General features: G+C 45.3%; 2 protein-coding genes across 4 annotated transcripts in view; both read right to left on the bottom strand.

Annotated features, from left to right (window-relative positions):
- The window catches only part of RAD51B (RAD51 paralog B), a 437,358-nt gene that overhangs the window by 405,650 nt on the left and 5,314 nt on the right, over positions 1 to 26,394 (bottom strand). Inside the window, exon 2 of the mRNA XM_030481940.1 lies at positions 26,225 to 26,394. Coding sequence (XP_030337800.1) covers positions 26,225 to 26,394 — 170 coding nt within the window. The remainder of the gene's footprint in view (positions 1 to 26,224) is intronic.
- TMEM229B (transmembrane protein 229B) lies at positions 1,162 to 26,370 on the bottom strand. 3 transcript variants are annotated; one of them, XM_030481945.1, is made up of 3 exons: positions 26,225 to 26,301; positions 22,902 to 23,081; positions 1,162 to 5,501 (listed from the first exon to the last, which is right to left on the bottom strand). In XM_030481945.1, the coding sequence occupies exon 3, from the start codon at positions 5,473 to 5,475 to the stop codon at positions 4,972 to 4,974; it is 504 nt and encodes a 167-aa protein (XP_030337805.1). In that variant the 5' UTR covers positions 5,476 to 5,501; positions 22,902 to 23,081; positions 26,225 to 26,301; the 3' UTR covers positions 1,162 to 4,971. The 3 variants fall into 3 exon arrangements, with proteins under 3 accessions (XP_030337805.1, XP_030337804.1, XP_030337806.1); XM_030481944.2 differs by lacking the exon at positions 22,902 to 23,081 and having other exon boundaries at positions 26,225 to 26,370; XM_030481946.1 differs by lacking the exons at positions 22,902 to 23,081; positions 26,225 to 26,301 and adding an exon at positions 13,833 to 13,885.

Here is a 26,394-nt window from a genome sequence, read left to right as displayed (position 1 = left end):
GGGACAAGGTATTCTGCTTCTCGGCATGAGTAACTTAGCAGGATGGAGCACAGCACTGTATGGCTTTTAGTACCTATACAGGCTCAATGAGCACCAGCTTGCATATCTCTAGGTGTATTTTTCCACTAAGATGTAAGTCAGGAATCTCCTACAAGAAAAGAGGGCTAGAGATTTTAAACATCCCTTCTACTTCAGAGTAAGTTTAGGCAATCACACTTTGGGGCAAGCCGACAGCTTTTGCATCACTGCAGGTAGTAAAGACCTTGGTGGAAAAGCATAGCTTTGTATTCGAAGTGGTGCCTTTGGACACAAACTAACCAGTACATCCCCAGCCCTCCCTAGCACTTCTGTCAAGACAGCACTTTTTCATTCGGCATCTGTGCCAGCTGCCCAGGGACCAAAAGCAGAGCGGGTACTGGGGGCACTGCCTGTTTCTGCAACCTCCCTCTTGTTCACAAGGCAGTGAACCAAGTGGCAAACCCTTGATGGAGTAAACCCCTGCCATCCTAGAAGAAATAAGCCATTCCACATGGTGCAAATTCAGAGTCATGCCTGTGGATGACTTGCCAGTAACAAGCCTGAAGCCCAGAGCCTTACAGCCCTTAAAATCAAAGTTCGCCTGCCCAAGTGGAAACTGACCTCTGTCAGCTTAAAACCTTGAGTGGTGCCGAGGTCCCCGGGCAGCAGCAGAACTTGTCCATTCCTTGGGGTGGGAGGTGGAAAGAAGGGAAGGTCCCTTCCCCAGAGGTGGCTCAAGACACCCCAAGGGAAGCAAGGGAAGACAGGTGCAAGTGGAAGCCGTGTGCCAAACAAGGACCACGCTCCTGAGGTCTCACCAGCTCCGTGACCCGCATGTTCGGTGTTAAAGCAGTGGGGTAAGGGGACGCATCATGGGAACAGCTGCTGGCTTAGCAGGGACTGCACCAGGAGAGAGATTTCCTTCTACAACAGGGGATGGATGGCAGAGGGATTTGGCAGCTGCTGATGTGCAGGAAGGAAGGAGAAGAGAGGAGTCTCCTCCCCAGGTGGTTCAGCTGCAGTCTGCAGGCAGAACTGAAGCTAAGAACTCTGGTCTGCAAGCATCCCCCTTGAATACAGGCTGCATATATTGAAGACCCAGGATAAACTAAAACAGAAAAACATTTGGTTTCAGTTCACATCTTAGTGGTGGCTCATGTTTTATTCATAGTACAGGAAGGGCAGAAGTTCCCGTGAACGAAGAATTCACTTTTCCTCCCGTGCAGGTTTCAGAAAACCAGTCAGCAGCAAAGCAATGCTATTGAACTCAGGAGGACTCCAGTCACCCACTTCCTAATTCTCACAGCAGTTAAAGCCCTGCAGTATTTTTTTTACCTTTTACAGCCACAGGACTAGTCGAGCAAAGCTTTGATTGGATTATTCTGCTTTAATTACAAAATACACTCAGACCAAAGGCGCAATAGTGCCTGGTACATATGTACGCATTTCTCTCAATCATAACACCAAAGACCAAAACGCAGTCTGGTCCCGCTGTATATCAACCATTTCCCTCTGGCAAGATCTTTGGAGTATGAACAGACATCACAGTAATGCTTGAACTGCTTCTTGTGCGCAGGACACCAGACTCTGTATTTCATCATATACTTTGAGATCCTTTAGGGTGGACCATACAAGAGATAGGCAAGAGAAGGGAAGCAAACTGGAATCTTGGGGTTATTGGAGACCATATGCCACCACCCCCCAGAAAAAAAAGCAGCAATGGGCCACTCGCTGCAGTGAGGACAAGGTGGATAAATCACGAGGGGTTTTTATTGCTGGTGAACTCAAAACAGGCAACTTTAATCTACTGAGGAAGATACACAAACAAACAAATGTCCGGCTTTGTGCGTTTTTTTCTCAATGTAAATGTCTCTACAACTTCAGTCCAGCCCCCAGGCTTTCGCTGAGCTGCCACTGAAACCCTGGTAACGTGCTCCGGGCACTTCTGTAGGATGTTGTAAGAAGCATCACATGTATTAAAAAGGGAGATTTTGCAGAAAAGACAAAGCTCTAACTGCAGCCATGTTGCTCAGAAAGGAGAAGTCTGGCTAATGCTGCTCCATTAGGTACATGGTATTGTGTATAATATTTTATTTATGAATTTGCAGGGTCCCTTTCCGTTTCTGGTGTGCAAGCTGCAAGTAAAGTGCACTTCTGGGTGGAAATTACCACTCTATGAGGATGCAATAGCTGGGTGGTACACATCAGACATCAGTGGAAAGCAGACTACAATCACTGTTACAATGGCACAGGCAATAAGGATAATGGAATAAGATACTAGATGCTGCTGGGAAGCCTCTCTGTAGTTTGAGCATGTAAATACTACATCACTGAGAAAAACCAGTGCCATTTAGGAAGTACCTTCTAAAGACACATGACTGTTATCATGCACCAGGTTAGCTCTGTGGACAGCCACTTCTCCTTCCCCAGCCCCAGCTGCAGCTGGGAGCCACCAAACCGCGTTGCCAACTCCTTTTAATCATTTAAAAAGAGTTTTGTAACAGCTAAGGAGAAAGCAGCGACCTCGAGGATGTTTCTACAAAGCTGAGGGTTTCGGATGATGCAGGGGTGGTGTAGGAGCCAGCATGACACCACACTTCAGCTATGCTGTGAGAGGACAACCCAGCTTTATTTAGACACTGCTTAGAGACCCTGACAGACCCAGGGCCAAAATGGAGAGATCCTAACTCTCACCTGCACCTTGCAATTCTTGGTCTGGTCCAGTAGAGCTGATCTACATTGTCCCACATACAAATCTCATCTCTTACTTTCCCCATGTACAGTGCCAGGTGACTATTCTGAAGAGTCTACACACCCAAGACCATCAGAACTCCACACTGTTCCTCTGATCTTGTAATACTGGCAACAGAGCATGGAAAAAAAAAAAGCTATTGTTTGTTCTCTTTTAATTTAATGAACTATAAAAAGAGAACTCAAAATACCCACCTAAGTATTCTGGGTGCTTTAGGAGACATTGCATACCCCAGGGCAGATTTGATTAACTCCTTGCCGCCAGTGTTTTTGTGTGTCCATTGCCAGCAATGGATGCCATGTGAGAAGGATGGGGGTAGGAGGTAAAATAATGGTGCTGTGTGATACAATAAAGGATTAACGCTGCCTTCCTAAGAGCAGAACTAACAAACAATTCTCCTCACAGAGGCAGGAGTGCTCTTGCCCTCAGGAATGAGTATCCCAGGGCAAGGACCAGATTCCCAGCAGGGCCATCCCTACCAGAGTAGGGGACCCACACAGAAACAGCCCAGCCATTTCCAATGCAGGAGTGGAATCCTACAACACATTTGCATTTCAAGCCAAATTGATCCCTGGTGCAGCTCTCTTGACTATGATGGAAGAACACTTAAAATTAATCTGGCCCTACAGGGCAACTACAGCAAACCTTCCCCATAAACCTGCTAGGGGTGAGGTACATGGGACAGCTGGAAGCTCTGTGTTTGTTGCTAACTTCAAAAGCCAGGGCTTGCCAGAGCAAATGATGAACCTGTGGCTGCCACTGTGAAGCACCTTCTCTGCACCGCAGCTTCCCCTGTACTCCTCAAACGTCCCCAACAGGTTAAATTTCAAACTGTCCTTGGTGCAGGTACAATGGAGCCACAGCACTCCCTCCCGCTCCACCTCTCTGCTGCTGCTCTCACACCCTAACTTGACACCTCGCTCAGGCAGAGCATGAAGAACTGCTCTTCCAAGAAGGATTTTTTACTTTTGGGTGGTGGTTTTTTTAATAACATATCGAGCAGCATGGTATAGCTCTTGCTGCCTCCGATAATTTTCATGACTGTACAATTGTGGTTATTTAAAGCAGAATTCGGGAAGAAAAAGTAAATTATTTTGATACACTGAGAATACTGGCCAGAATTGAGACAAGACCTGTCAGTGCTGAAGGAAGGCAAAAGCCAGTGCCAGAGGCCCAAATCCCAGATACCATGTTAGCCACATGAAGGTTTTGACCTTCAAATACAATGGTTTGCAGCCAGACTAAGTCTTCGACATCACCAGAAACAGGAGAATCCCTGGGAAGGAAGGCAGAAAACCTCTGTGGCCTCTACAGTCTCTGCAAGGTTTGCACGGCTGAGATGGGAGCTGGAATCTGCAGCAGACTCTCAGGCAAGGTCTGCTTTGGGGGGACAGAGGAGATGGGAAGACTTATGCTATTTCTTGTGCCTTTTGCCAAGATTCAGATTGCACAGATTACGGTAAAATTCACTTGGCAAAAAAGGCCTTTATTAAAAAAAAAAAAAGAAAAAAAAGAAGAAGAAAAAAAAAAGAAAGAAAAAAATTCTAGTGAGAAACCAGGACTGAGATTTCAAAAAGTACAAGATCTGTATAAATTCAGCAAGATGTCCAGCACCAGATTTTTTCATGGTGCAAGAAAGAACCTGGGGAGAGGCTCCCCTCGTGAGGGGAACACCATCTACCTCCCCAGCAGACTGCCAGTCTTAGGTTCTTCTCAAGAGCAGATGGATCTTCCTTGTTCCTGCAGCATCTCAGGTCCCACGGGAGGTATTGGTTGCAAGCAAGCACCTGAATATTGCCTAATGGAGTAAGCCAATCACTAACTTAGCTGGCGTGTCCATGCCCATCCACTTATTAGGTTTTTTTTCTTTTTGGATGTATTTCCACTGTAGCATTTCTTTTTCTTCTTTCTCCACATAGAAGTGTAAGCAAAAGGACTGCTTTCATCTGTAATAAGTTAAAATCAGAAATTACCTAACTAACAAGTAACTGATACTGGTCCTTGGAGCCCAAAGAGTAAAATCCATAGAAAATTCATTGGTTCCATTTTTGTCTGGTATATCCCATGCACACCCCCATTAGAAAAATGGGGTTTATGAATCTTATCATACAGCAAGGAGCAGTACCTCAGAGCCAGAGCCGAGAGTCTCTGGCAGAGGTCTGGGCATTCTCAGATTGCTAAGCGTGGCTCCGAGTCACTGCTCAATCAGTCTTCACATGGCCATTGGCCAAGGCAACAGGGACAGTGGGGGCCCCCGGCTCGGCAGTCTCATCAAACCGTAAGCGCAGGGTGTTTCTGATCACCAGTTGCTCCATGATGAAAGAAGCACAAAACCATGGGATGGCATACTCCAGGGTGATCAGGCCCATGAAGTCAAAATCAAACTGGGAATAGTCCCATGGGCAAGCATTGAACTGGCGCAGGATGAGGCCGGTGGTGAACTCCCAGAGATATGTCCAAAGTGTGTAAATGAGACAGCGCACTAAAATGTTACACTTGTCTTTGAGATATAGATACATCTTCTCCACAATGAGGATGGAGGTGCCATATATGAAGAGCGCCCAGACACTGGTGACACCTGGGAACTTCCAGTTAAAGTTGACCACAAACTCCCAGGCAGCTGTGAACATCACCTCACAGAAATAGCCGTGAATGGCATAGAGGTACCATCGGGAGAAAGCGGTCAGGGGTTCTGCCGCAGCCATTCTTGTGACACACCCCAGCAGGCACCCTGAAACGAGAACAGAGAGAGAAAGAGAAAGAGAGAGGGGAGTCAACAAGGATGTCACAAGTCCTTACAATGGCACCATGCACAAACTCGTAACATCCACAAAGGACAAATCTGAGAAAGAAGTTAATTTTAAATTGCTTAAATTTTACCACAGCAATTTTAAGTCACAGAATCACAGAATGGTTTGGGTTGGAAGGGACCTTAAAGATCATTTAGTTCCAACTCCGGCCACGGACAGGGACACTTTCCACTAGACCAGGTTGCTCAAAGCCCAGTCCAACCTGGCCTTGAACACTGCCAGGGATGGGGTAGCCACAGCTTCTTTGGGCAATCTGTCCCAGTGTCTCACCACCCTCACAGTAAAGAACAACTTCCTAATGTCTAATCTAAATCTACCCTCTTTCAGTTTAAAACCATTCCCCTATCACTACATTGTCCTATCATTACATGCCCCTGTAAAAAGTCTCTCTCCAGATTTCTTGTAGGCCCCTTTAGGTGTTGGAAGATTGTTATAAGGTCTCCCCTGAGCCTTCTCTTCTCCAGGCTGAACAAGTTCTGGGGAAAGGTGGCACCTTACCAGGCTCCGAGTCTCAGAATGGGCCTGGACAATGTATCCTGCTCTGCCTGAGAAATGAGATGCAGCTGGTATTATTGCATTGGTGGTAAGGAGGGACTTGACATGTGCAAGGGTTTTGCGAGGGGTGAGTCTGGCAAAGAACTTACTGGTTGCAAGTCAGTAGAAAAATACAGTCATCTTGGAACTAGATGATCTTAAGGTCCTTTCTAACCCTAACCATTCCACGGTGTCACAAGGAGCACACATCACCTTTTTGCTCTTTGCAAGAAACAGCACTGTCCCCTACTTTTCTGATTCTAATATGGAATAGATTAGATGAACACACCATTGAAAACCTGAGCCCTTCCAGGTGTCACCAACAGTCTTTATATCCAAAATGTTTACTGCAGTGGGAAGCTGAGCTTTGATGTGAGCTACAGAAAGGGAACTGGAGGAGAAAACTTCAGTGGTTTCACACTTTCAGACACTGCACCTAGCACTCATTATTCAGCTGAACTGCTATTTCTTCTCTTGAAGAACTCATGCATTGTATGGCTAGGATTTGGAAAATAATTTTCTTATGGTGTCAGACTGCCTGATACCAAGTCAAAAAGCACAAGAGAACCATTGAAATCCATTCAGATTTGGCATCAGGACAGCACAAAGGAGGAGAATAAAAAGGAACAGCTGAGCATAGAGAGAGGTGGTTAGTCATGATAAATAGGAAACGAGAACAAACTCTAATTGTCTCCACAGGAAGAAACTTGGGGAAGAGGTTTTGAAAAGGCACTATTTGCTTATCACTGAACTGTTTCAGCACAATTTGTTTTTACACTTTTTGTAGAGATTTACAGGTCCTAAGCATTGCTCTGCCACGCTACAGTCACTGTCCCAGCCACCGATTTTAAGCATAACTTTACTGAAGCCTTACAGATTTACAACACAGGGTGAATTTGACCTCTTTAATTCTTAGAAAGTTGCTCTTTCAAGTTGGGTTTCTTTTGAGTCATCATCAGGTGCTATTTAACTTTTTTGCTCTGCACTTGTCAGTTCCGTGACACAAAGTGCTAGGAAAGGACTACGCTAACCTTACGTGAAGACATTCCAATGCCATCTAGAAAGAGACTGTTCCTGCCCTGCCTTGTGAACACAGTGCCTCTCTGAACAAAGTATTAACATGCAGTATAACTGAAATTCTGATACCAGGTGAGAGAAGACAAATGTTTCTAAGGAAAAAGGAACTATAATGATGAACATGAAGATATCCAAAACATTCACAGGGGAATATTGATGCTGGAAATGACAGAGCTGTATTCATGACCTGTTCACTCATCTCTTAAATGGACACCCAAACAAAGTCTTGGCAGTTCATATGGTGTGGGTTCTCGAACAAAGACCCATTTTCTAACACCACAATTCGTTTTACGCAGGACACTGAACTGTTATCAGTTGCTATCAATCAGGTCGACAGCATAGTGTGAGCTTGTAGGTGAAAGACTAAAGAGTGACCAGGAATTCCCTCCTATCTCCTAACAGTTCAGTCCCAAGAGACCCTGCAAGACAGCAGTGGAGGTAGCACATGAGAAATACGCAGGGGGTGTATATCCACACAGCCCACAAGAAGCTGATGTGTAAGGAAGGGCACTGCAAACTTTCTCTCTGAGGAGAATAACAGTTTGTCAATGTAATGCTACTTGGTTAGTTTGCCAGCACAGCTGATAAGCTTAGAAGTTTGAATCCTCATATCATTCCTTCATTCTCACATAATTTCAACAATGTCCTGGTTTCAGCTGGGATAGAATTAATTTTCTCCCAGTAGCTGGTGCAGTGCTGTGTTTGGATTTAGTCTGAGAACAATGGTGATAACACACCAGTGTTTTAGTAGTTACTAAGTAATGCTTACCCCGATCAAGGACTTTTCAATCTCTCATGCTGTGCCAGTGAGGAGGGGCACAAGAAGCTGGGAGGAAGCAGAGACAGGACACCTGTCCCAAACTAGCCAAAGGGGTATTCCATACCACAGCACGTCATGTCCAGTATATAAACTGGGGGAAATCAGCTAGAAGGGGCTGATTGCTGCTTGGGGACAGGCTGGGCATCAGTCAGTGGGTGGTCAGCAACTTTATTGTGCATCGCTGCTGTTTGTTGGCTGGGTTGGCTTTTTTAAATTTTCTCTCTCTCTCTTTTTGTTATCTCCCTTTTCATTATTATTGTTATTATATTTAACTATTAAGCTGGTTTTATGACAACCCACATGTTTTACCTTTTCTCTGATTTTCCTCCCCTTCCCACTGGCAAGGGGTGAGCAAGCGGCTGCATGCTACTCAGTTGCTGGCTGGGGTTAAACCACGACAAAGAACAAATCAATACACAAAGGTACAGAAGTAAAAGGGGAAGCAGTAAGAAGGAAATGGGCTGTAGGTATCGTTTGTCAGAATGGAGATATATGGCTGCAGCAGGAAGGGAGAAGTATTTTGTATCTGAGGAGACAGACAGCAAAAGATGCAGAGGCCTTAGAAGTCATACCTATTGCTAGGTAAGGCACTGATGAAATACAGAATGTGACTGTTCAGGGAAGAAAAAGATTGTAAAGGTTTTACTAAGCTGCCAAGGGATTGTATGGTTTTTTTCTCTTTTCAATAAGCCTTTCTAAGCTTTTCCATTTGTGGCCCTTAGTCCGTGCACTTCCCTCTACAGCTTTACATGAAATATATTTGAACTTATAGCTGGGAGCAACCCCAGCACACAGTACTTCTGTAAGCTGTTCCTTGTCATTTGAAAATCTCTTCACAGAGTCAGGTTAAATGCACAGAAGATCCTTCCCTTCTTATTCAAAGGATCCCCTCACCAGCTACTGCCGTTGTCTTACACCTGCCCACCAAAGCCAAAGACCCATAGAAACTTATTCAACAAGCCATGTCCTGTTCTACTCCACACCATTTCCTCTGTGCAATGAAGATTTCATTTCCTTGGTTCTATACCACATACTTAATTATCTATTTATTCTCTATTTCTTTTTTACACTTTGCAAAATATCTAGCCACTACACTAGAAGTCTAATAACTGAATCTAGACCACGTCTACAATACAAGTTAAGCCACTGCAAAGACCACTGTTGAATTCTTTTGAATCCTGAGCCTTTTACCACAACCGCCAGGTGACGAGCATCAATGTGCTGACACTCTCTCAATATTTGTCTTCTACTGTCACATGCCCAGTCAGCCCAAACTCTATGGGAACTTCCTTCTTACCATACACTGCCTGTTGATTAAGAGCATCCCAAGACAGGGCAGATGCTGAACTGTGATAGCCCAAATATAAACTGGTTCCGCTGTGCTAAGCACTAAGCAAATCCATAAATCACAGGTCCTCCTGTAAAACATTTCATTCAAAATAATACAAGAAGTACAAAGTCAGAGATAGCAGGGAAGAGAAGACACGTAGGGAGACTGCAACAAGCTACAGCACATCACTGCACAAGTTGGGGACTGTACAATATAATGGTTACAAGTCACTTAAGCATTTACAAAAATTAAAACTGCAGCTGTTCCCAAGCATCTTATTTCCCAGCCATACTGAACTGTCTGGTGCCTGGTAGGCAGTATAGCACAAGAAGGTCCCAAGAGGGAAATGAAGGAGAAAAGCATTGTTTTATTGGGCAGCAATTCACGATAAAAGGATCAAGCTGAAAAGTAGTTGCCAGACATTAGTGGGAGAAACATCCAAACACAAGGCCAAGACTGGATTCAGTAAGAGATGTAGATTTGTGAAAAGCCTCAAGTAGATAATTGAACTTGGTGATGCAAGACTTTTAATGGAGTGACAGTAATACAGACCAAAAAGCTCTGACTGTATGGTATCTATTCAGTCCCCTGAGGAAAACAGAAGACATTCATCACTGAGGCAGTTATAGCGGCACAGGCAGTGGCTTCCTGAAACCAGAAACAGAGCTGGACCTATGCAACTGTCTCAGCAGAGAGCAAATGAGTCATAGAGACTGCACATGGACAGCCATGTTTGTGCTGAGGCTGCTCACACTGTAGTGTTTTGCAGAAAACAGAAGCTTCTAAATTCAAAGCTATGGAAATGCTTTCCATCATCAGCAAATTATATTTCAAGCAGCTAAAATAGAAATAGTTCCTCTAAAACACTGTGGCTGGCTTGCTTCTCTCAGGGATCGTAGAGTACGGCTCCACCACTCAACATCCTCCTCAGATTCCCTTATGCTCCTTAGCCATTCCACCTCTTACCATAGCTCTGCCACCATGCACGGCAAATCATCAACCTGGTCACATCTTGCACAGCCACCATCCAACATCGCCGACAGGCTCTGGCACTCACCACAGCCAGACGCCTGGACGGCTACATGTTTTTGAGGGACCTCTGTCTGCACCTGGCCAGCAGAGTGGACTTTGTTTTCTTTGCCTTCTGCCAAGAGGATGCCATCCTTGAGCACCTTCTTGATGACCACTGGCTGAGCTTACCTCTTATGCCTGCTGGGCTTCTGGGCCCTCCCCACTCACCCTGCCTGTGCCATGCCCTGTTTGCCCACTCCTAGTGACCATGCTCCCAAAGGGGTGGTGTTGTCACTCCTCGCACTGCTGATTCACAGAATACTGGTGCTGGATTTGGCTCCAAGACATTAGTTCATCAGTGTTTAAAGATTTATGCAGTAAAGTCTTAGCAGTGTTTATGTGCTGAAGTCATAACTCTGAGGAGATATTCATCCTTCAGGTAACCAAGAGCCTCAATTAACTGTGGCTCAGAAAATAGAATTTCGACCATACTGAAGCGTGGAGTAGTTCCAGCAGATCGATTAATCAAGCCCTGCAATGAAGCTAAAAGCATGCCACAGACCGATGTCTCCAAATACAGACTTGATGTCCATTCCCTACTCTTATCGCTTTCAGGATGGATCTGGAGCCCTGGGATTTTGGTCAGTTCTGAATGTATTAATCATCTGTTCGTGCTGCTTCTCTCTCTGGACTCCACCTCCATCAGGATGCATGTTGTCTCCCTTCCTCCGAGTTCTACCCACACCACCACATATTGCAAGAAAGAAAGCACAGCTCATTTCCAATCTGTATTTCCCCCTCATTTTTGTCTCTAGCTCGTTTCCCTTAGAAGGCACATCGTTTTCCTGCCACTCCTCGTTCACTTGCCCAGTTCACTCTGTACCTGCTGGCAGCCTCTGATCCCTGCCTATCTTTCAAATCTGTTCCAGAGAGAATTGGGATACAGCAAAAAAGAATGACGACAAAAGAAGATTAAATGAATCCAATTACGAGGCTAAGCCAAAGGGATGGGGAAGTGTAGTTCTTACCGGTAATGCCTGTGTGTGGGCTGCCCAGAAGGCACCATTTTACAATAGGAAGGAGAAAGGTAGGGTTTTCTTGGCAGGGACTGTAGAGGGGGCTTTGCAGTGGACAAAGAGAAAACATAGACTCATAGAATGAAGACATAGTTTAAAGAATAGTTTTCTGGCTATTGTGATCTTATGAATGGCAGCAGAAGTGCAGAAAGCTGAGACCTCCCATGCCCTGCCTCACACATAGCATCATGCTAACTCAAACACACCTTAGCCCACAGTGACCACTCCTTTTAATTAAGGCAGCAGCACTTTACTTACCGTGACCAAGAAGGATGTTTCATATATTCCTGACAGAAGTTGAGGGCCCTCAAGAGTCAAGCAAGCACCAGACTTGCAAGACAAATCTGTGAAAAATGACAGAGTCCAAACTTGGCTTCTAGAAGTATTATCCCCAAATCTCCCCAGGATCTCTTTCAGGTAAGGTCATGTCCTTCTCCAAGCCTGTTGCTAGACTCCTGTGCCTCACCTGCTGCCCTCTTCTGTCTGGAAAAGCTGCCCCAAGTCCCAACATTTGCTGGTCCTCTCAAGCAAGCAAGTGAACAGGAAGGGCTCAAGTGTCCCTGAAACAGCCCCAACACAAAGCAGAGACTTTGAAGCCAGGACCCTGCTGTTGGCGCGGGCAGAGCTTCCCACTAACACTGCAGAGGAGGGAGCCAGCACTGTGGAAGGTCTGCCCCCAAGGAAATGGCATGTCCAGGGGAGCACAACCTGCCCTGAGAATCTGTATCAGCCTTCCTTCAGTTTTGGGTGCTCAGTTGCTGTACTCACCATTATTTTAACCTGGACAATAAGTCCAGGCTGACTTCAATCTCTGCAGTGAGAGCAGAATTGAGTTCCTAGAACCCATTTTTTAAAAGCTGTCCCAAGTTGACAGCTCATGACTTCAGGCCTAGGTGTGAGCACTCAGTTCCTCAACTGATACTGCGTGAGTTGTAAGCTCCTGGGAGCTGGACCCCTTCATTTCAAACCATGAATTCAAGCACAGTGCCAATCAATATTCATGTCTGGTTTTGAAAGCTTGAGCTTAACATGTTGTATTAGATGACTGAAGCAAATCTGACATTCAAAGAACATAATGCACATCATGGCTTACCAAGAAAAGGCAACCTGAAACAGTGATGAATGGAGAGAGAGAGAGAACTTATCCTGAGAACATGCTGAGAGTTTACAAGATTTTGCCACAGCCAATATCCTTTCCACTGTCACTAGAGAGCCAACAGATATAAAGAAGAGACAACATTAAGGTCAAGACATTATGTGTCACCCATCTTTCATGGTTTCTAAAGCTGATGGAAATCCACACAGTTCTTTTTTGAAAAGGGTTTTTCTTTCAGTTTTTTTCTTTCTTTTCTTTTAGCAAATGCTCCATCTTCCTTCCAAAGCAAAATGAAAAGCAAATACACCAGTCCAACACTATGATAATAAATCGACTTGGACAACTCAGAGGTCAATATCCATAACAGTAACAACTAAATATGCTTAGCCCAGCTCTTCTGAGCAATCTGCAGAAACAAGCCAGAATCAGCATGCAATGGAGGAAAGCCAGGTTTGGGAGAGAAAAAAAAAAAAAAGAGAAGAGACAAAAAATCCAAACACATTTCACATTGAAAATGAGCCTGGCAGAGAAAAATAAGATCAAGGCAGTGAAGTAAGAGTATCTAAAATCCCAGCCTGCTAATACACTGACACAATCCAAGTCACATCTGTGAGTAACAGTAGTGTGTGTAAAAAGAAATATAAAAAAATATAAAAACAAAACCCAAAAGAAAAACCTTAGAACTACTGTCAGATCCAAGGCAGTCTCTCCTCGTTTGCTGCAGGTAACGCTCAAAAACACAGCATTTCAGACAGTGAGCTGCTTCTTTTACTGGAAACTCTTGCTGCATATACACACCTGTAAAGAATTATTTGTCTCTCCTTGTATTACCCTTCACCAGCACACAAGCCTTTACAAACTCCCAGCATTCAACTGATAGTAGGTAACTGGATAGTGTCAACACCTGCAGCTAGCAACTACAGTCACTCTTCACCTAGGAGAAACAGAACTGCTGCAGACCATAAAGAACATCTTGGTCTAAGACCTTGCAAGCATAAGGCACTGCACAAAGACAGATGAAACAGGAGGGAGCACTCTCTTAAGCACCTTCAGAAACACAGGCCAAAACTGTCAAAAAGCTTTCTTCTCCCTTTCCTCTTTTGGAATTCTCTTGATAGCAATTCTACAGAAAATAATTTTCCCTCCTGAAGATATGTATTTTTTTTCCTTCCCAACATTAAACTTCTGCCAAGATGTGAAAGAATCAGGCATGCTATCTGCCGTTCACCAGGCTATGATTCCTCAAGTTTCTTCGTAACAACTCCAGTGCAGAAAACTTTAGCAGATTGTTAAATTATTCTTTTTCACCAAAGGAATCCTTGTGGATCCTCCAAGATGATGGCTACCTCTTCTTCTTAATTTCAAGTTCACCCAGGTTCTCAGAGTTAGAAACATCCTGGAAAGGAAGGGTAGAAGAGGATAAATCTCAACCCTACTGACCACCTCACCATGTCTGACAGATCCTCAAGTACACAACTGTGTCTACAACCGGGAAAGGCAGCTCCTCAGAGCAGTTTCCCAGAGTTCCTCCCACTGATGCCCATCAACTAGCATGGGGATTAATCATGTCATCACTGGCTTGCAAAGTGTGTAATCAGCACTGGAAATACATTGCATGGGCAAATAAATTAGTGGTGAGTTTTGTACTCTATTGTTCAGGTTTAGTTCAATTCAGAAAACAAGCAGCAGCCTGTAAGTGCATCACTCAGGTAAATCTGTTTTTGTAGACCAGTCAAATTTTTCTGCCCTGAATAATAAGCCAACAAAAACTTAGGTTTCAGGGCCTAGTTCCTACACAGCAGTCACACCCCTCCTCTGTGTTGGGTACTTCATTGCTATTTACATCTTTGCAAAAGAAGGCTCTTGTTTTTAGTGCTGTACTGCTGTTATTTCCTCAAAGTATCAGGAAACTTTGCCTTCAGGTTACAGTCACAAACGCACCATCTTCGTGGCTTATGTACACAGGTTCTTGTGTACTGCTGCTTGCAGTCGCAGCCTTGGGGTAGCAGCACACATCACTGGCTGAAGGTTCCAAACGCATGCGTCTGTCCCAAATGGTAGCACCACAGACAAAATTGAACATCCTACCTTTCTAAAGTAAAAGTTTTAGACAGCTGAATTTCTTGCATCTTCAGTTGTGTCAAAATACTTCACTGTAAGACATAAATTCCCTTAATATTACTACCAGAAGGAGTGGCTAGGTGTGAGTAAATGAAAGTACTACAGGTCTGTACAGACAGACACGGAAACACAGCCTGTGCGTCAAGTAACATATCGTATCATGTCATCTTTCTTATTCACTGCTGCTGCAGAAGAACTAGAAACTAGAATCCTATTTATTCTGTTTTTCAGGCTTCAAACAGAAAATGTTTCAAAACACACACAGCTCTTGGTTTTTTCTCATAAATATTTAACTCCCAATGATTGATAAAACATTCTCACAATCCAAACATGGGCACCAATTGGCCCAGATCCTTGGTCATCTCAGAAGAGCAGTCAGACACCAGTTGACTCTGGATTCTTCTACTTGGCTCTGGAGGCTGCTCTTTCCAGAACAGATAACTTGTGTTGATGCACAACACAGAAAGTTCATGTTTTCACTGTCAGAGCTTCTCTTTCATTTACAAAAGCACAGATGTTCCTCTGGACAGTCCAGACAGTACTTTTCACCAACTCTGAATTCCCCTTACAGAAGTGTTTGTGGTGGTAATACATGGGCCACAGGAACATGTGAGTACACAAGTGCAAAGGAGGAGGAGTCGGTGGCCCTGTGGCTCTGTCCAACTGGGGTTGTGATGTGTATAGTTTTTCCCCAATGCTGGGTTCCAGAAGCAAAATGCTCATGCCAGGGAGAATTAGCTACTGCAGATCCAGACTATGTTTTCGGTAACTTTGATCTTACTACTTTGGGCTTGAAGCTGTTTGAAGCTGAGTATCAGGTTTGTCTCTGATCTGACCAAAGACGGCCTGAGTGTCTGAAACTTAATGCCCCCTTTCACCCCTCCACAATATCAACTGACCCAGCAAAACGTATTATCTCTGCTTAAGAAACATGTTGCACTTGATCTTTGATGAGAAGGGAATATTGACCTGAACATACTTCACCTAGTTCCCAGAAGAGGCTTATTTGTGAATAATCTTATGGCAGCCTAGTAGCCAAATCCTGTGAAATGCAGGACACTCAGCCGAAACCCTGGAAGAGGTGCTGTCCCCTCTCTCAGACAAGAATGTGTAGGAGAAAGTAGTAAGACCATGACTTCCCATCCATGAAGTTCAGTTCATTCTTAACACGTCCCATAATTAGTTTCTCTTTCTGTGAAGTGCCAAGCCTCCACTAATGTCTGTCAACTTGTCAGAGGAAGCTTATTGCAGTCTGCAACTGGTCGAAGGACTCAGTTTCCCCACTGAAACACCACAGCTGCGCCATCCTCTGCAGCATGGAGGCAAGCCTGCCATCCTGGAGTCTCACCCAAAGGCAGGCAAGGCCTTTTAATGGAAGGGCAATTCAAGTGGCTTCTTTCCATTGAACTGTAACCTAAGCCTCTACCCAGCTACCATGTAATTGTCCTTTTGTACTTAGACAGAATGGCCTTGGCCAGGGGTGACAAGAGTGTCCTGCCCCAATAATGAATGAAAGAGCTCCCAAACAGGGCAGGGCTTTCCCAGGGTCATACTATTTTCTGGCAGGAACTTTTTGGCCAGCTCTGCATTTGTGGTGCCCTTAATTCACGTTTTCAGCTTTTATTTTGCCATCCCCTGAAGATAAAAGATACACTCCAAACAACTGCTTGTTATTTTAGGAGAGACAGTTGTTAAGTTAGGCAGCGAGGAGCTGATCCATCCTTTTTGTAGGCACTGAGCTCTCATTGACTGAAACACACCTCTGACAGCGCATTTTTTCTTTGAGATTCAGCCTCCAGTAATCTGCCTTACACTATTATGGCACCATGATACCATTCTAGCAAATTAATTATTTGCATGACACAATTTTACTAGCTTTTGAATTTCATATAAACATCTGACACACACACAAAGGACTAAATTCATTCATGAGTTTCGGGCGCTTAAAAAGGTACCTTCATGTACAAGCTTTGTCTCCACAGGCTCCCATCTGTAGATACTAGAGCCTGTGAAGGTAGTTAGAGATGGAGACAAAACTGGAGTTTGAGCATTCCTGATGCTTCAATTCCTGCATCTTTCCAGTACCTACTTAGAGCTGCTTAAAGCATGCGCAGCACTCATCCACTTCAGTGAAACACCTGAGGTTACGTAGGGTAATTTCAGGTCTTATCAAACAAGACTTTTTTCTTTATCTTGTTTTCCTTCAGGGCAACAATAGGTACCTCATGCCTCTGGGCAAAGAGCCAGCTGAACAAAGATGCCAGTTCTCATCTGTGTGCTGGGAACTGAACTGTCTTGTGATAAGAGTAGAAAAGAATTCCTCAGTTTTATCTAAAACTGTTTGATACTGCTCACACTGGCCACCAAAAGAAAAGAAACCCCTCTCCAAAACCCCCAAGCCCTAAATTCTTTCTAAACCATCTTTAAAATCTGCTCAACAAACAAGCATCAGATGACCCATAACGAATGGAACCAGAGAGGCACCATATGTTATCCTGTCCCTGCTTATGTAAAATGCTTAAAAGCTGTCATTTTCATTCCCAAATATGCATCTACTATTGACAATCCCCGAGGAACACATTCCGTTATAGAGCTTGCCCATTTCTTTCTAGAGGTACACAAACCTGCAGCACGTAAGGACTTTTATGACAATCACTAGGTATTAGGCAATAAACTGTTGGTAGGATGAGTAAGAATTCCAGTTTTTATCTCCCACCATGAGTAAAGCAACCTAAATATGCTTCCATTATATAACTAGTCTCGATACACGCAACAACAAACCCATCACATTACACATATGCTAAACAGCACTACTTCTACTACTTTGCATAACACTTCGTAGCAACGCCAAAGTGTTCAAAATAAACACCTTGACATTTTTCAACCATGCTCTTTGTGGATAGGCTTCTACTAACTGAGAACCTAGAATATACACTGCAGCTAATCGTCTCAGAGTTTCCACAGCTAAAGATATGCAAATTTAACTTCAACACTACATATGCAAAGCTAACTTTTAAATGAATGTGCCTCAGCCAAAGCAGTTGTGCATGTGTGGAGCACAGATACAAGTTGTTCTAGCAGCGCACATCTGTTTCTGAAAAGAACTGGAAGGTGACTTTTGCTATCTCATGCTGATAATAATTTTCTTGGGTATTTCTTATGCCCAAGTCACTCTTCAGAGTCACCTGCACCTACATACTTTGAGAGCACAGTACGACGTATGAAGTTTTGCACCACATCCACAACACTGACAGATCTTCCCCCCTTCTCCAACTGGCTCTATGATGATCTGTATATAAGCACAGGGAGCATCTTCTAATGCCTGGAAGTGGCCCCCATTCAGCAGCCTTCCGTCACCATCTTCCCTGCTAGACCTATGGTGTGTAAAGAATGGCTAAGAGCAGACTCAGGAATTGGACATCAGAGGATGCTACCATAAAGCAAACCTCTTTTGCAGGGCTGCATGAAGGCTCAGCACTCAAAAAAGCAGGGGACGCTGGAGATCCACCCAACACCTCTTATGCTGGAAGTACTAAAACTAAAATATCATCTAGAACCCAGCAGCACTCTCAGAGCAATTCTAAAAGACATTGAGATTTCTACCCCAAAAGGGTGAAAAAAGGAGAGAAGCAAGTAGCAGCCAGGACTTGATGGAGAAGCAAAAGGACCTTCCTAAATCAGCAGGTACATGGATGTGGTTGTTGACCAGCTGTGCTGCCACACAAAGCAATATGCAAACTGATGTAAGTCTTATAGTGAGCTATGCTGACCCTAAGGGAGGTACAAAGGGCCAAATAGTGCAGCACCCTAACAAAGTGCTGACGACACCTCTGCTTTATTACCAGGTTTGCCCTGATCTGCACCATGACCTTGGATGAGTCACTCCCCTGTGCCTCTGGCTGCCATCTGGTTAATTAGACTAAACTATTTGGTGTGAGGGCTGCATGTAACTATAGCTTAGTTTGGCAGGTAGCACAATTGGTTACCGATACTGCCAAAAGCCATCAAGCAAAACTGGAATACAGAGAGCAACTGCAACTAGTCACTTGCAGAAGCACCGTATTCAGATGGAGCCAAAAAGGCTGAACAACGAGGCAGCTCTCATAGAATCATAGAATCATAGAATCGTAAGGGTTGGAAAGGACCTTAAGATCATCTAGTTCCAACCCCCCTGCCATGGGCAGGGACACCTTGCCCTAAACCATGTAGCTCAAGGCTCTGTCCAACCTGGCCTTGAACACTGCCAGGGATGGAGCATCCACAACCTCCCTGGGCAACCCATTCCAGTGCTTCACCACCCTCACTGTAAAGAACTTCTTCCTTATATCTAATCTAAACTTCCTCTGTTTAAGTTTGAACCCATTACCCTTGTCCTACCACTACAGTCCCTAAGGAAGAGTCCCTCCCCAGCATCCTTGTAGACCCCCTTCAGATACTGGAAGGCTGCTATGAGGTCACCACGCAGCCTTCTCTTCTCCAGGCTGAACAGCCCCAACTTTCTCAGCCTGTCTTCATATGGGAGGTGCTCCAGCCCTCTTATCATCCTCGTGGCCCTCCTCTGGACTCGCTCCAACAGCTCCATGTCCTTTTTATGTTGAGGACACCAGAACTGTACGCAGTAGTCCAAGTGGGGTCTCACAAGAGCAGAGTAGAGGGGCAGGATCACCTCCTTCGACCTGCTGGTCACGCTTCTTTTGATGCAGCCCAGGATACGGTTGGCTTTCTGGGCTGCGAGCGCACACTGCCGGCTCATGTTAAGCTTCTCGTCAACCAACACCCCCAAGTCCTTTTCTGCAGGGCTGCTCTGAATCTCTTCTCTGCCCAGCCTGTAGCAGTGCCTGGGGTTGCCCCGACCCAGGTGTAGGACCTTGCACTTGGCTTGGTTAAACTTCATAAGTTTGGCATCGGCCCACCTCACAAGCGTGTCAAGGTCCCTCTGGATGGCATCCCTTCCCTCCAGCGTATCAACCGAACCACACAGCTTGGTGTCATCGGCAAACTTGCTGAGGGCGCGCTCAATCCCACTGTCCATGTCACCGACAAAGATGTTGAACAGGACCGGTCCCAACACCGATCCCTGAGGGACACCACTCGTTACAGGTTTCCAACTGGACATCGAGCCATTTACCACAACTCTTTGCGTGCGGCCATCGAGCCAGTTTTTTATCCACCGAGTGGTCCATCTATCAAATTGATGTCTCTCCAATTTAGAGACAAGGATGTCATGTGGGACAGTGTCGAATGCTTTGCACAAGTCCAGGTAGATGACATCAACTGCTCTGCCGCTGTCCATCAGTTCCGTGGCTCCATCATAGAAGGCCACCAAATTGGTCAGGCAGGATTTCCCCTTAGTGAAGCCATGTTGGCTGTCACCAACCACCTCATTGTTTTTCATGTGCCTTAGCATGTTTTCCAGGAGAAACTGTTCCAAGATTTTGCCAGGCACAGAGGTGAGACTGACTGGTCTGTAGTTCCCCGGGTCTTCCACCTTCCCCTTCTTGAAAATGGGGGTTATATTACCCTTCTTCCAGTCATTGGGAACTTCACCTGACTGCCAGGATTTTTCGAATATGATGGACAGTGGCTTAGCAACTTCATTCGCCAGCTCCTTCAGGACCCGTGGATGGATTTCATCAGGTCCCATGGACTTGTGCACGTTTAGGTTCTTAAGATGGTCTCGAACCTGATCCTCTCCTAAGATGCATTTGCTCAGTCATCTGTGTCACATGGATTCCCAAGTTTACCAAAGCATTTCTTTCAGGGAGTCTGAAGGTGCATCTCTAAGCCAGATACAAGCATTTATATTTAACAGCATATTCAATAAGCTTCTCTGTACAGCACTTGAGTGAGTAATTAAAGGAAATATTACTACAGCAGAGCTTCTCATTAGCAACCTAATTAGCCTTCTGAAAATAATTAACATTCCTTTCTATAAAGGGAACAGATGACCCATTACATGCATCAGACAAGCAAAACAAATGCTGAAGGTAAGGGAAGATTTGTTCAGGGAGACGAGAAGCATTCAGCAGCAGTACAAGTAAAAAGGAAGATGCACAAATGCCTGTGATTCATGAAGACTGGACTATATAAGTTGATGTGCAGGACTGGTACATGCCTGTCTGATGTGTGCACCCAGCATTCACACTGAGCATTTTCCTTCTTCTACCTCTATGACCCACTGATGAGCCACCAGCTGGGATGCTGAAAAATTCCATACTCCAACTTGTTCTGAAAGCCAGCTTTACCAGCTCTCAAGTTCAACCACTCACAGTCACAAACAGCTCTATAGGTAAAAATTCCCCCAAGGTCATATGTTCTGACTATTAAAACTCTCTCAAAATGACCATTAAAAAACCCAATGATTTAATGTCACAGCCCATTTCTGTGGCCCCCGGAACAAGGGAGGTGATGGCTATGAACAGCATGAAGTATACCTCTCCAAGCTTCACGGAATGCAGCTGTGATCGGTTACCGTGCTCTGAAACAGTTAGGCATATGTTTCTTGATCAGTGCATGTTTGATATCAGTGCGGGTGAGCAGAGAATCACAGGCATCAGTGTTGTGCAATGTGTGTGTATGTACGGATGAGAGAAAACAAAGAATACAAGTCAACATATCCTGACAGCACAGCAAGAACTCTGGTATTACAACAGTTTGATGCACTGTTTCAGTGCAGAGCAACGGACAAAGGAGAAATAAGCCACAATGGAGATGAGCTTCCCAACGTCCACAAGCTCAGGTAACAGCAAACATAACAAATCATGAGCATGCAGTTGTATTTTCAGCCATTTCCATGTTTGATGTATATTTACATATTCCTGGCAGGAAAGCTGAATACTCACAGCCTTCAACAGTGATTGCAGTGAGGGCAAAGCTCAGCCATGCAAAAGCTTTCACAGCTACATCACTATGGAAACCACAAATCCACAGCCTGCTCTTGTCTACTTCTTTTGCTGATTAAAAAAAAACCCCAACAAAAAACATAAGGTAAAGGTTTCTTCCAGGTTATCATCATCTCACTTCTGTCACGACCACAGGAGGACAAACATGTTTTACCTGGTTCAGGACCGACCCCTACTTCCGTAAGATCCTTATTTGTGAAACCTACCCCACCTCTCACCCAGCTGGGGAATCTTCCCCCCAGGATGCTTCCACCACTTCTTTCAGTGAGGATTCCTCAAATGTAGTCTGGGATTTTATCTTAGCATCCAGATCTTCACTCAGCTTTTGGACTAGGACAACTCCAAAGGCAGCTCACTGTACAGCAAATCCAGCCAGCTGGCATAATGAGAAGCTGAAAACTGCTCTGGACACAAGTTGTAGTGTCTTGTTTTGATTGAAGTATCATTCACTTCCTTTCCTCAAAGCTCTTTAAGAACATTTGAAGTGCTCTCAAAATGGGGTAGGGCACGTTTCAAGACAGCTGTATATGCAAGAGTTAAACTTTTGCTTTAAGAAGCCCATAATTTCTACAGCAGTTGCTAGTTACAGCATTTTCCCATACTAAAAATCTGAACACCTCTCAGCAAAAGCCTAATAGCCAAGAGAAACTCTGGAAGATGCGGAAGGAAAATGGGGAGAAATGCTCCAAAGTCTGCAATACGGCATGCATGGTGCAGCCTGGGAATGTGAAATGACTGAAGGAATCTTCATACCAACCAGCACGAGGGAAAAAGAAACAAAAAATATAGTAAAACCCCTCTGCATCTAAGTATGTGCATTTTATGCTGAGGAACAGCCTCTGAACAATCCTTCAGCACCACCTTACCAGAGCTTAAGAGCAGTACATGGAAGAATGGGAGGAGAATTTAGTCTCTGAAGCTCCGTAAGTCTTTGGTGCCTTTCAAATTCAGCTGTCGATTGACAACCATTACACAGACAAATGCTCACTAGTAAACAAGTTGAGAAAAACTACGTATTTCACAGATGCTCCCAAACAGCCATTTAAATACATTCCTCTCCACTAAAGCACTCTGCATGGAGACAAAAATCCTGTCTATGCTCAGGGAACGTTTAGACACTTTGGCTTCTCAGCAAGACAAAAGTAGGAACAAACTGACATAGTACAAGTTCTCTTGCAAAACCCAAAGCAATACTACACAAAAGCTGCAGCCCCACTACCTCCCTTTTGCAAAATAGGCCAGAGCAGTCAGTGCTTCCATCTTGGTCCTAACTCATTGCCTTCACCTCACAGCCAATTCCAGGCAGGCATCACCAGACACAACCCAGTTTCATTGATGTCACAAAAGTTCCTACCAACAGCCCACAGGAAGACCAAAGGTTACTTCTGTGTCCTCGAGGATGTCACAACCACACACAAGCCAGTTTCAGGGAGGACAAGCTGAGTGGAGTGGTGATCACAGTCTGCAGGGTCGTGTCCCCATGGCTTTGGAAGCCGATCCATCCGCATCTCCAGCAGACAGCATCCTGAACAGCCTGAGTGGATGGAACATACAGGAGGCATTGGAGGAATGAATAATTCATAGACTTGTTCTCCTGCCAATGGATCTATGTTTTCCTGCGCCCATACAGTGCTCAGTTTTTGTTTTAACAGTAATAGGAGATGTCTGCGCTTCCTTTGATAGTTCTTGAGGGCAGGCGATCAGCAGCATTTGCTCTACTCACAGCAATAGTACCATACACCAGAGCACTTGTCAGACACAGCTTTCTTCAGAAGTACTCATAGCCGCATCATTGACAAAATGGCCGGACTCATTCCAAGGCTCAGCCATCACCAGTAGCATTCCCAGGAAGCTGCTCACACTTGCTTTGTCATAACCTTGCAGCACTGGTCTGGACTTTACTGCTCAGTAGATGACACTTTTTGACCAACTGAAGCTCTGTATTCAGCTATAGAATGGGCAGCAAGATCACAGTTGGAGCTCGAGGCAGCAGCTGACCCTGCTTATCCACACTGTCAGCACTGCCACAATTAAGTCTACTGCTTGCTTTCAGCAGTTGACTGGGTCTGCTCCCCAGTCCGAGAGGGACAGGGGTCTATCAGAGCAAGAATGTTGTCCCACAAGAGTGGGACAACAGAATATCCTAGCATAGGACCTCTTGGGCACTGCCATAGAGGATAACGAGCTCCCTGAGACAGGATAGGCTGAGAGAGGAAAGTGTTACATCAATCTGAATTTTATATATGTAGCACCTACATATTCAAAGCGAGTTCCCAGTTAGAGATGAAGTACTGTGCACTACCTACCCATGAAACCTTACCCACAGCAGGGAAAACAATACTGCATCCTGAACTGCTGCAAGCTGTATCACAGCACCTGCGCAGCACCTGTGCTTAACCTCCTGTGAGGGCACACCACCACATAGTGCAGACACACAGAGTGCTCTGAAACCCCTACAGGGTTTGAAGATCATAGAATCATAGAATCGTAAGGGTTGGAAAGGACCTTAAGATCATCTAGTTCTAACCCCCCTGCCATGGGCAGGGACACCTCGCACTAAACCACGTGGTCCAAGGCTCTGTCCAACCTGGCCTTGAACACCGCCAGGGATGGAGCATCCACAACCTCCCTGGGCAACCAATTCCAGTGCTTTACCACCCTCACTGTAAAGAACTTCTTCCTTACATCTAATCTAAACTTCCCCTGTTTAAGTTTGAACCCATTACCCCTTGTCCTACCACTACAGTCCCTAAGGAAGAGTCCCTCCCCAGCATCCTTATAGACTCCCTTCAGATACGGGAAGGCTGCTATGAGGTCTCCACACAGCCTTCTCTTCTCCAGGCTGAACAGCCCCAACTCTCTCAGCCTGTCTTCATATGGGAGGTGCTCCAGCCCTCTTGTCATCCTCGTGGCCCCCCTCTGGACTCGCTCCAACAGCTCCATGTCCTTTTTATGTTGAGGACACCAGAACTGTACGCAGTACTCCAAGTGAGCAGAGTAGAGGGGCAGGATCACCTCCTTCGACCTGCTGGTCATGGTTCTTTTGATGCAGCCCAGGATACAGTTGGTTTCTGGGCTGCAAGTGCACACTGAAGCCGGCTCATGTTAAGCTTCTCATCAACCAACACCCCCAAGTCCTTTTCTGCAGGGTTGCTCTGAATGTCCTCTGTGCCCAACCTGTAGCTGTGCCTGGGATTGCCCTGACCCAGGTGTAGGACCTTACACTTGGCTTGGTTAAACTTCATGAGGTTGGCATCGGCCCACCTCACAAGCATGTCAAGGTCCCTCTGGATGGCATCCCTTCCCTCCAGCGTATCAACCAAACCACACAGCTTGGTGTCGTCGGCAAACTTGCTGAGAGCGCACTCAATCCCACTGTCCATGTCGCCAACAAAGATGTTGAACAGGACCGGTCCCAACACCGATCCCTGAGGGACACCACTCGTTACAGGTTTCCAACTGGACATCGAGCCATTTACCACAACTCTTTGCGTGCGGCCATCGAGCCAGTTTTTTATCCACCGAGTGGTCCATCTATCAAATTGATGTCTCTCCAATTCAGAGACAAGGATGTTGTGCCGGACAGCGTCAAACGCTTTGCACAAGTCCAGGCAGATGACGTCAACTGCTCTGCCGCTGTCCATCAGTTCCGTGGCTCCATCATAGAAGGCCACCAAATTGGTCAGGCAGGATTTCCCCTTAGTGAAGCCATGTTGGCTGTCACCAACCACCTCGTTGTTTTTCATGGGCCTTAGCATGTTTTCCAGGAGAAACTGTTCCAAGATTTTGCCAGGCACAGAGGTGAGGCTGACTGGTCTGTAGTTCCCTGGGTCTTCCACCTTCCCCTTCTTGAAAATGGGGGTTATATTACCCTTCTTCCAGTCATCGGGAAGTTCACCTGACTGCCAGGATTTTTAGAATATGATGGACAGTGGTTTAGCAACTTCATTCGCCAGCTCCTTCAGGACGTGTGGATGGATTTCATCAGGTCCCATGGACTTGTGCCATTCTGATCCCACAATGTTCAGCCCATCTACCGGGATCACTATAAAGTTTCACTTCCCGATACAAATCACCCTTTCAATCTGATAGCATTTTACATCCACTCTGTGGAAGCATAACAGACAAGAGACTGGCAAAATGAGCCTGAGACGACTAGCAGCGTAACACCCTGGTGAATCAGGTGGAGAGACTGCACTGCTTGTTAGGGCCAGGAATAGATTCCTCATCATCCAACTCGCACCTGTGCTCCTGTGCTTTTACCACTGGAGAGAGCAACCCTCTGCTCTTTACCTACTGCTCTGGTTTAGCTCAGAGATACTGCTCCACTGTCCTCATTGTTTTAACTGCCTAAGGCTATTCGAGTGTGAGGTTTTAAAGAGACAATAACACTGGAATAAGTTTGGCAATATAAATTGCAACCGATCGGATTGATGTGGCTCAAAGCAGACAGACATCAAGGGCGATGTGTGCAAATGGCAATCTTACACTTCCAGAAAGCAACCTGCAGTTTGAACTGATGGAAATAACTTCACGTTATTGGCCACCCTTTATACACCCTACACATTTAAATTTCAAAGGTCCCATCTGCAATGCAGTCAGCTCTGTACTCAGAGAATTGCTCTGGTTTTCTGGTCTATGAGCGCACTCCCATCAGTTTCACCCTCTAGCCCTTACCTTTTCCAGGGAGGAATCCTGGAGCTCTCCCACTTCTTGGTCAGGTCCTGGGTCACAGCATTCGCAGGTCGACCAGGTTGCCTCCAGCAAGTGCAAGCTGTTTCAGATGCCAGCCGTTTTCGGACCAGGTGCGTGTGACCAACAGCTAATACACCAACCAGACAGCCTTC

The sequence above is a fragment of the Strigops habroptila genome, chromosome 4, assembly GCF_004027225.2.
Source record: "Strigops habroptila isolate Jane chromosome 4, bStrHab1.2.pri, whole genome shotgun sequence".
NCBI classification, from domain to species: domain Eukaryota; kingdom Metazoa; phylum Chordata; class Aves; order Psittaciformes; family Psittacidae; genus Strigops; species Strigops habroptila.
Note: the sequence above shows the minus strand (reverse complement) of the source record. Positions and strands in the feature narration are given on the sequence as shown.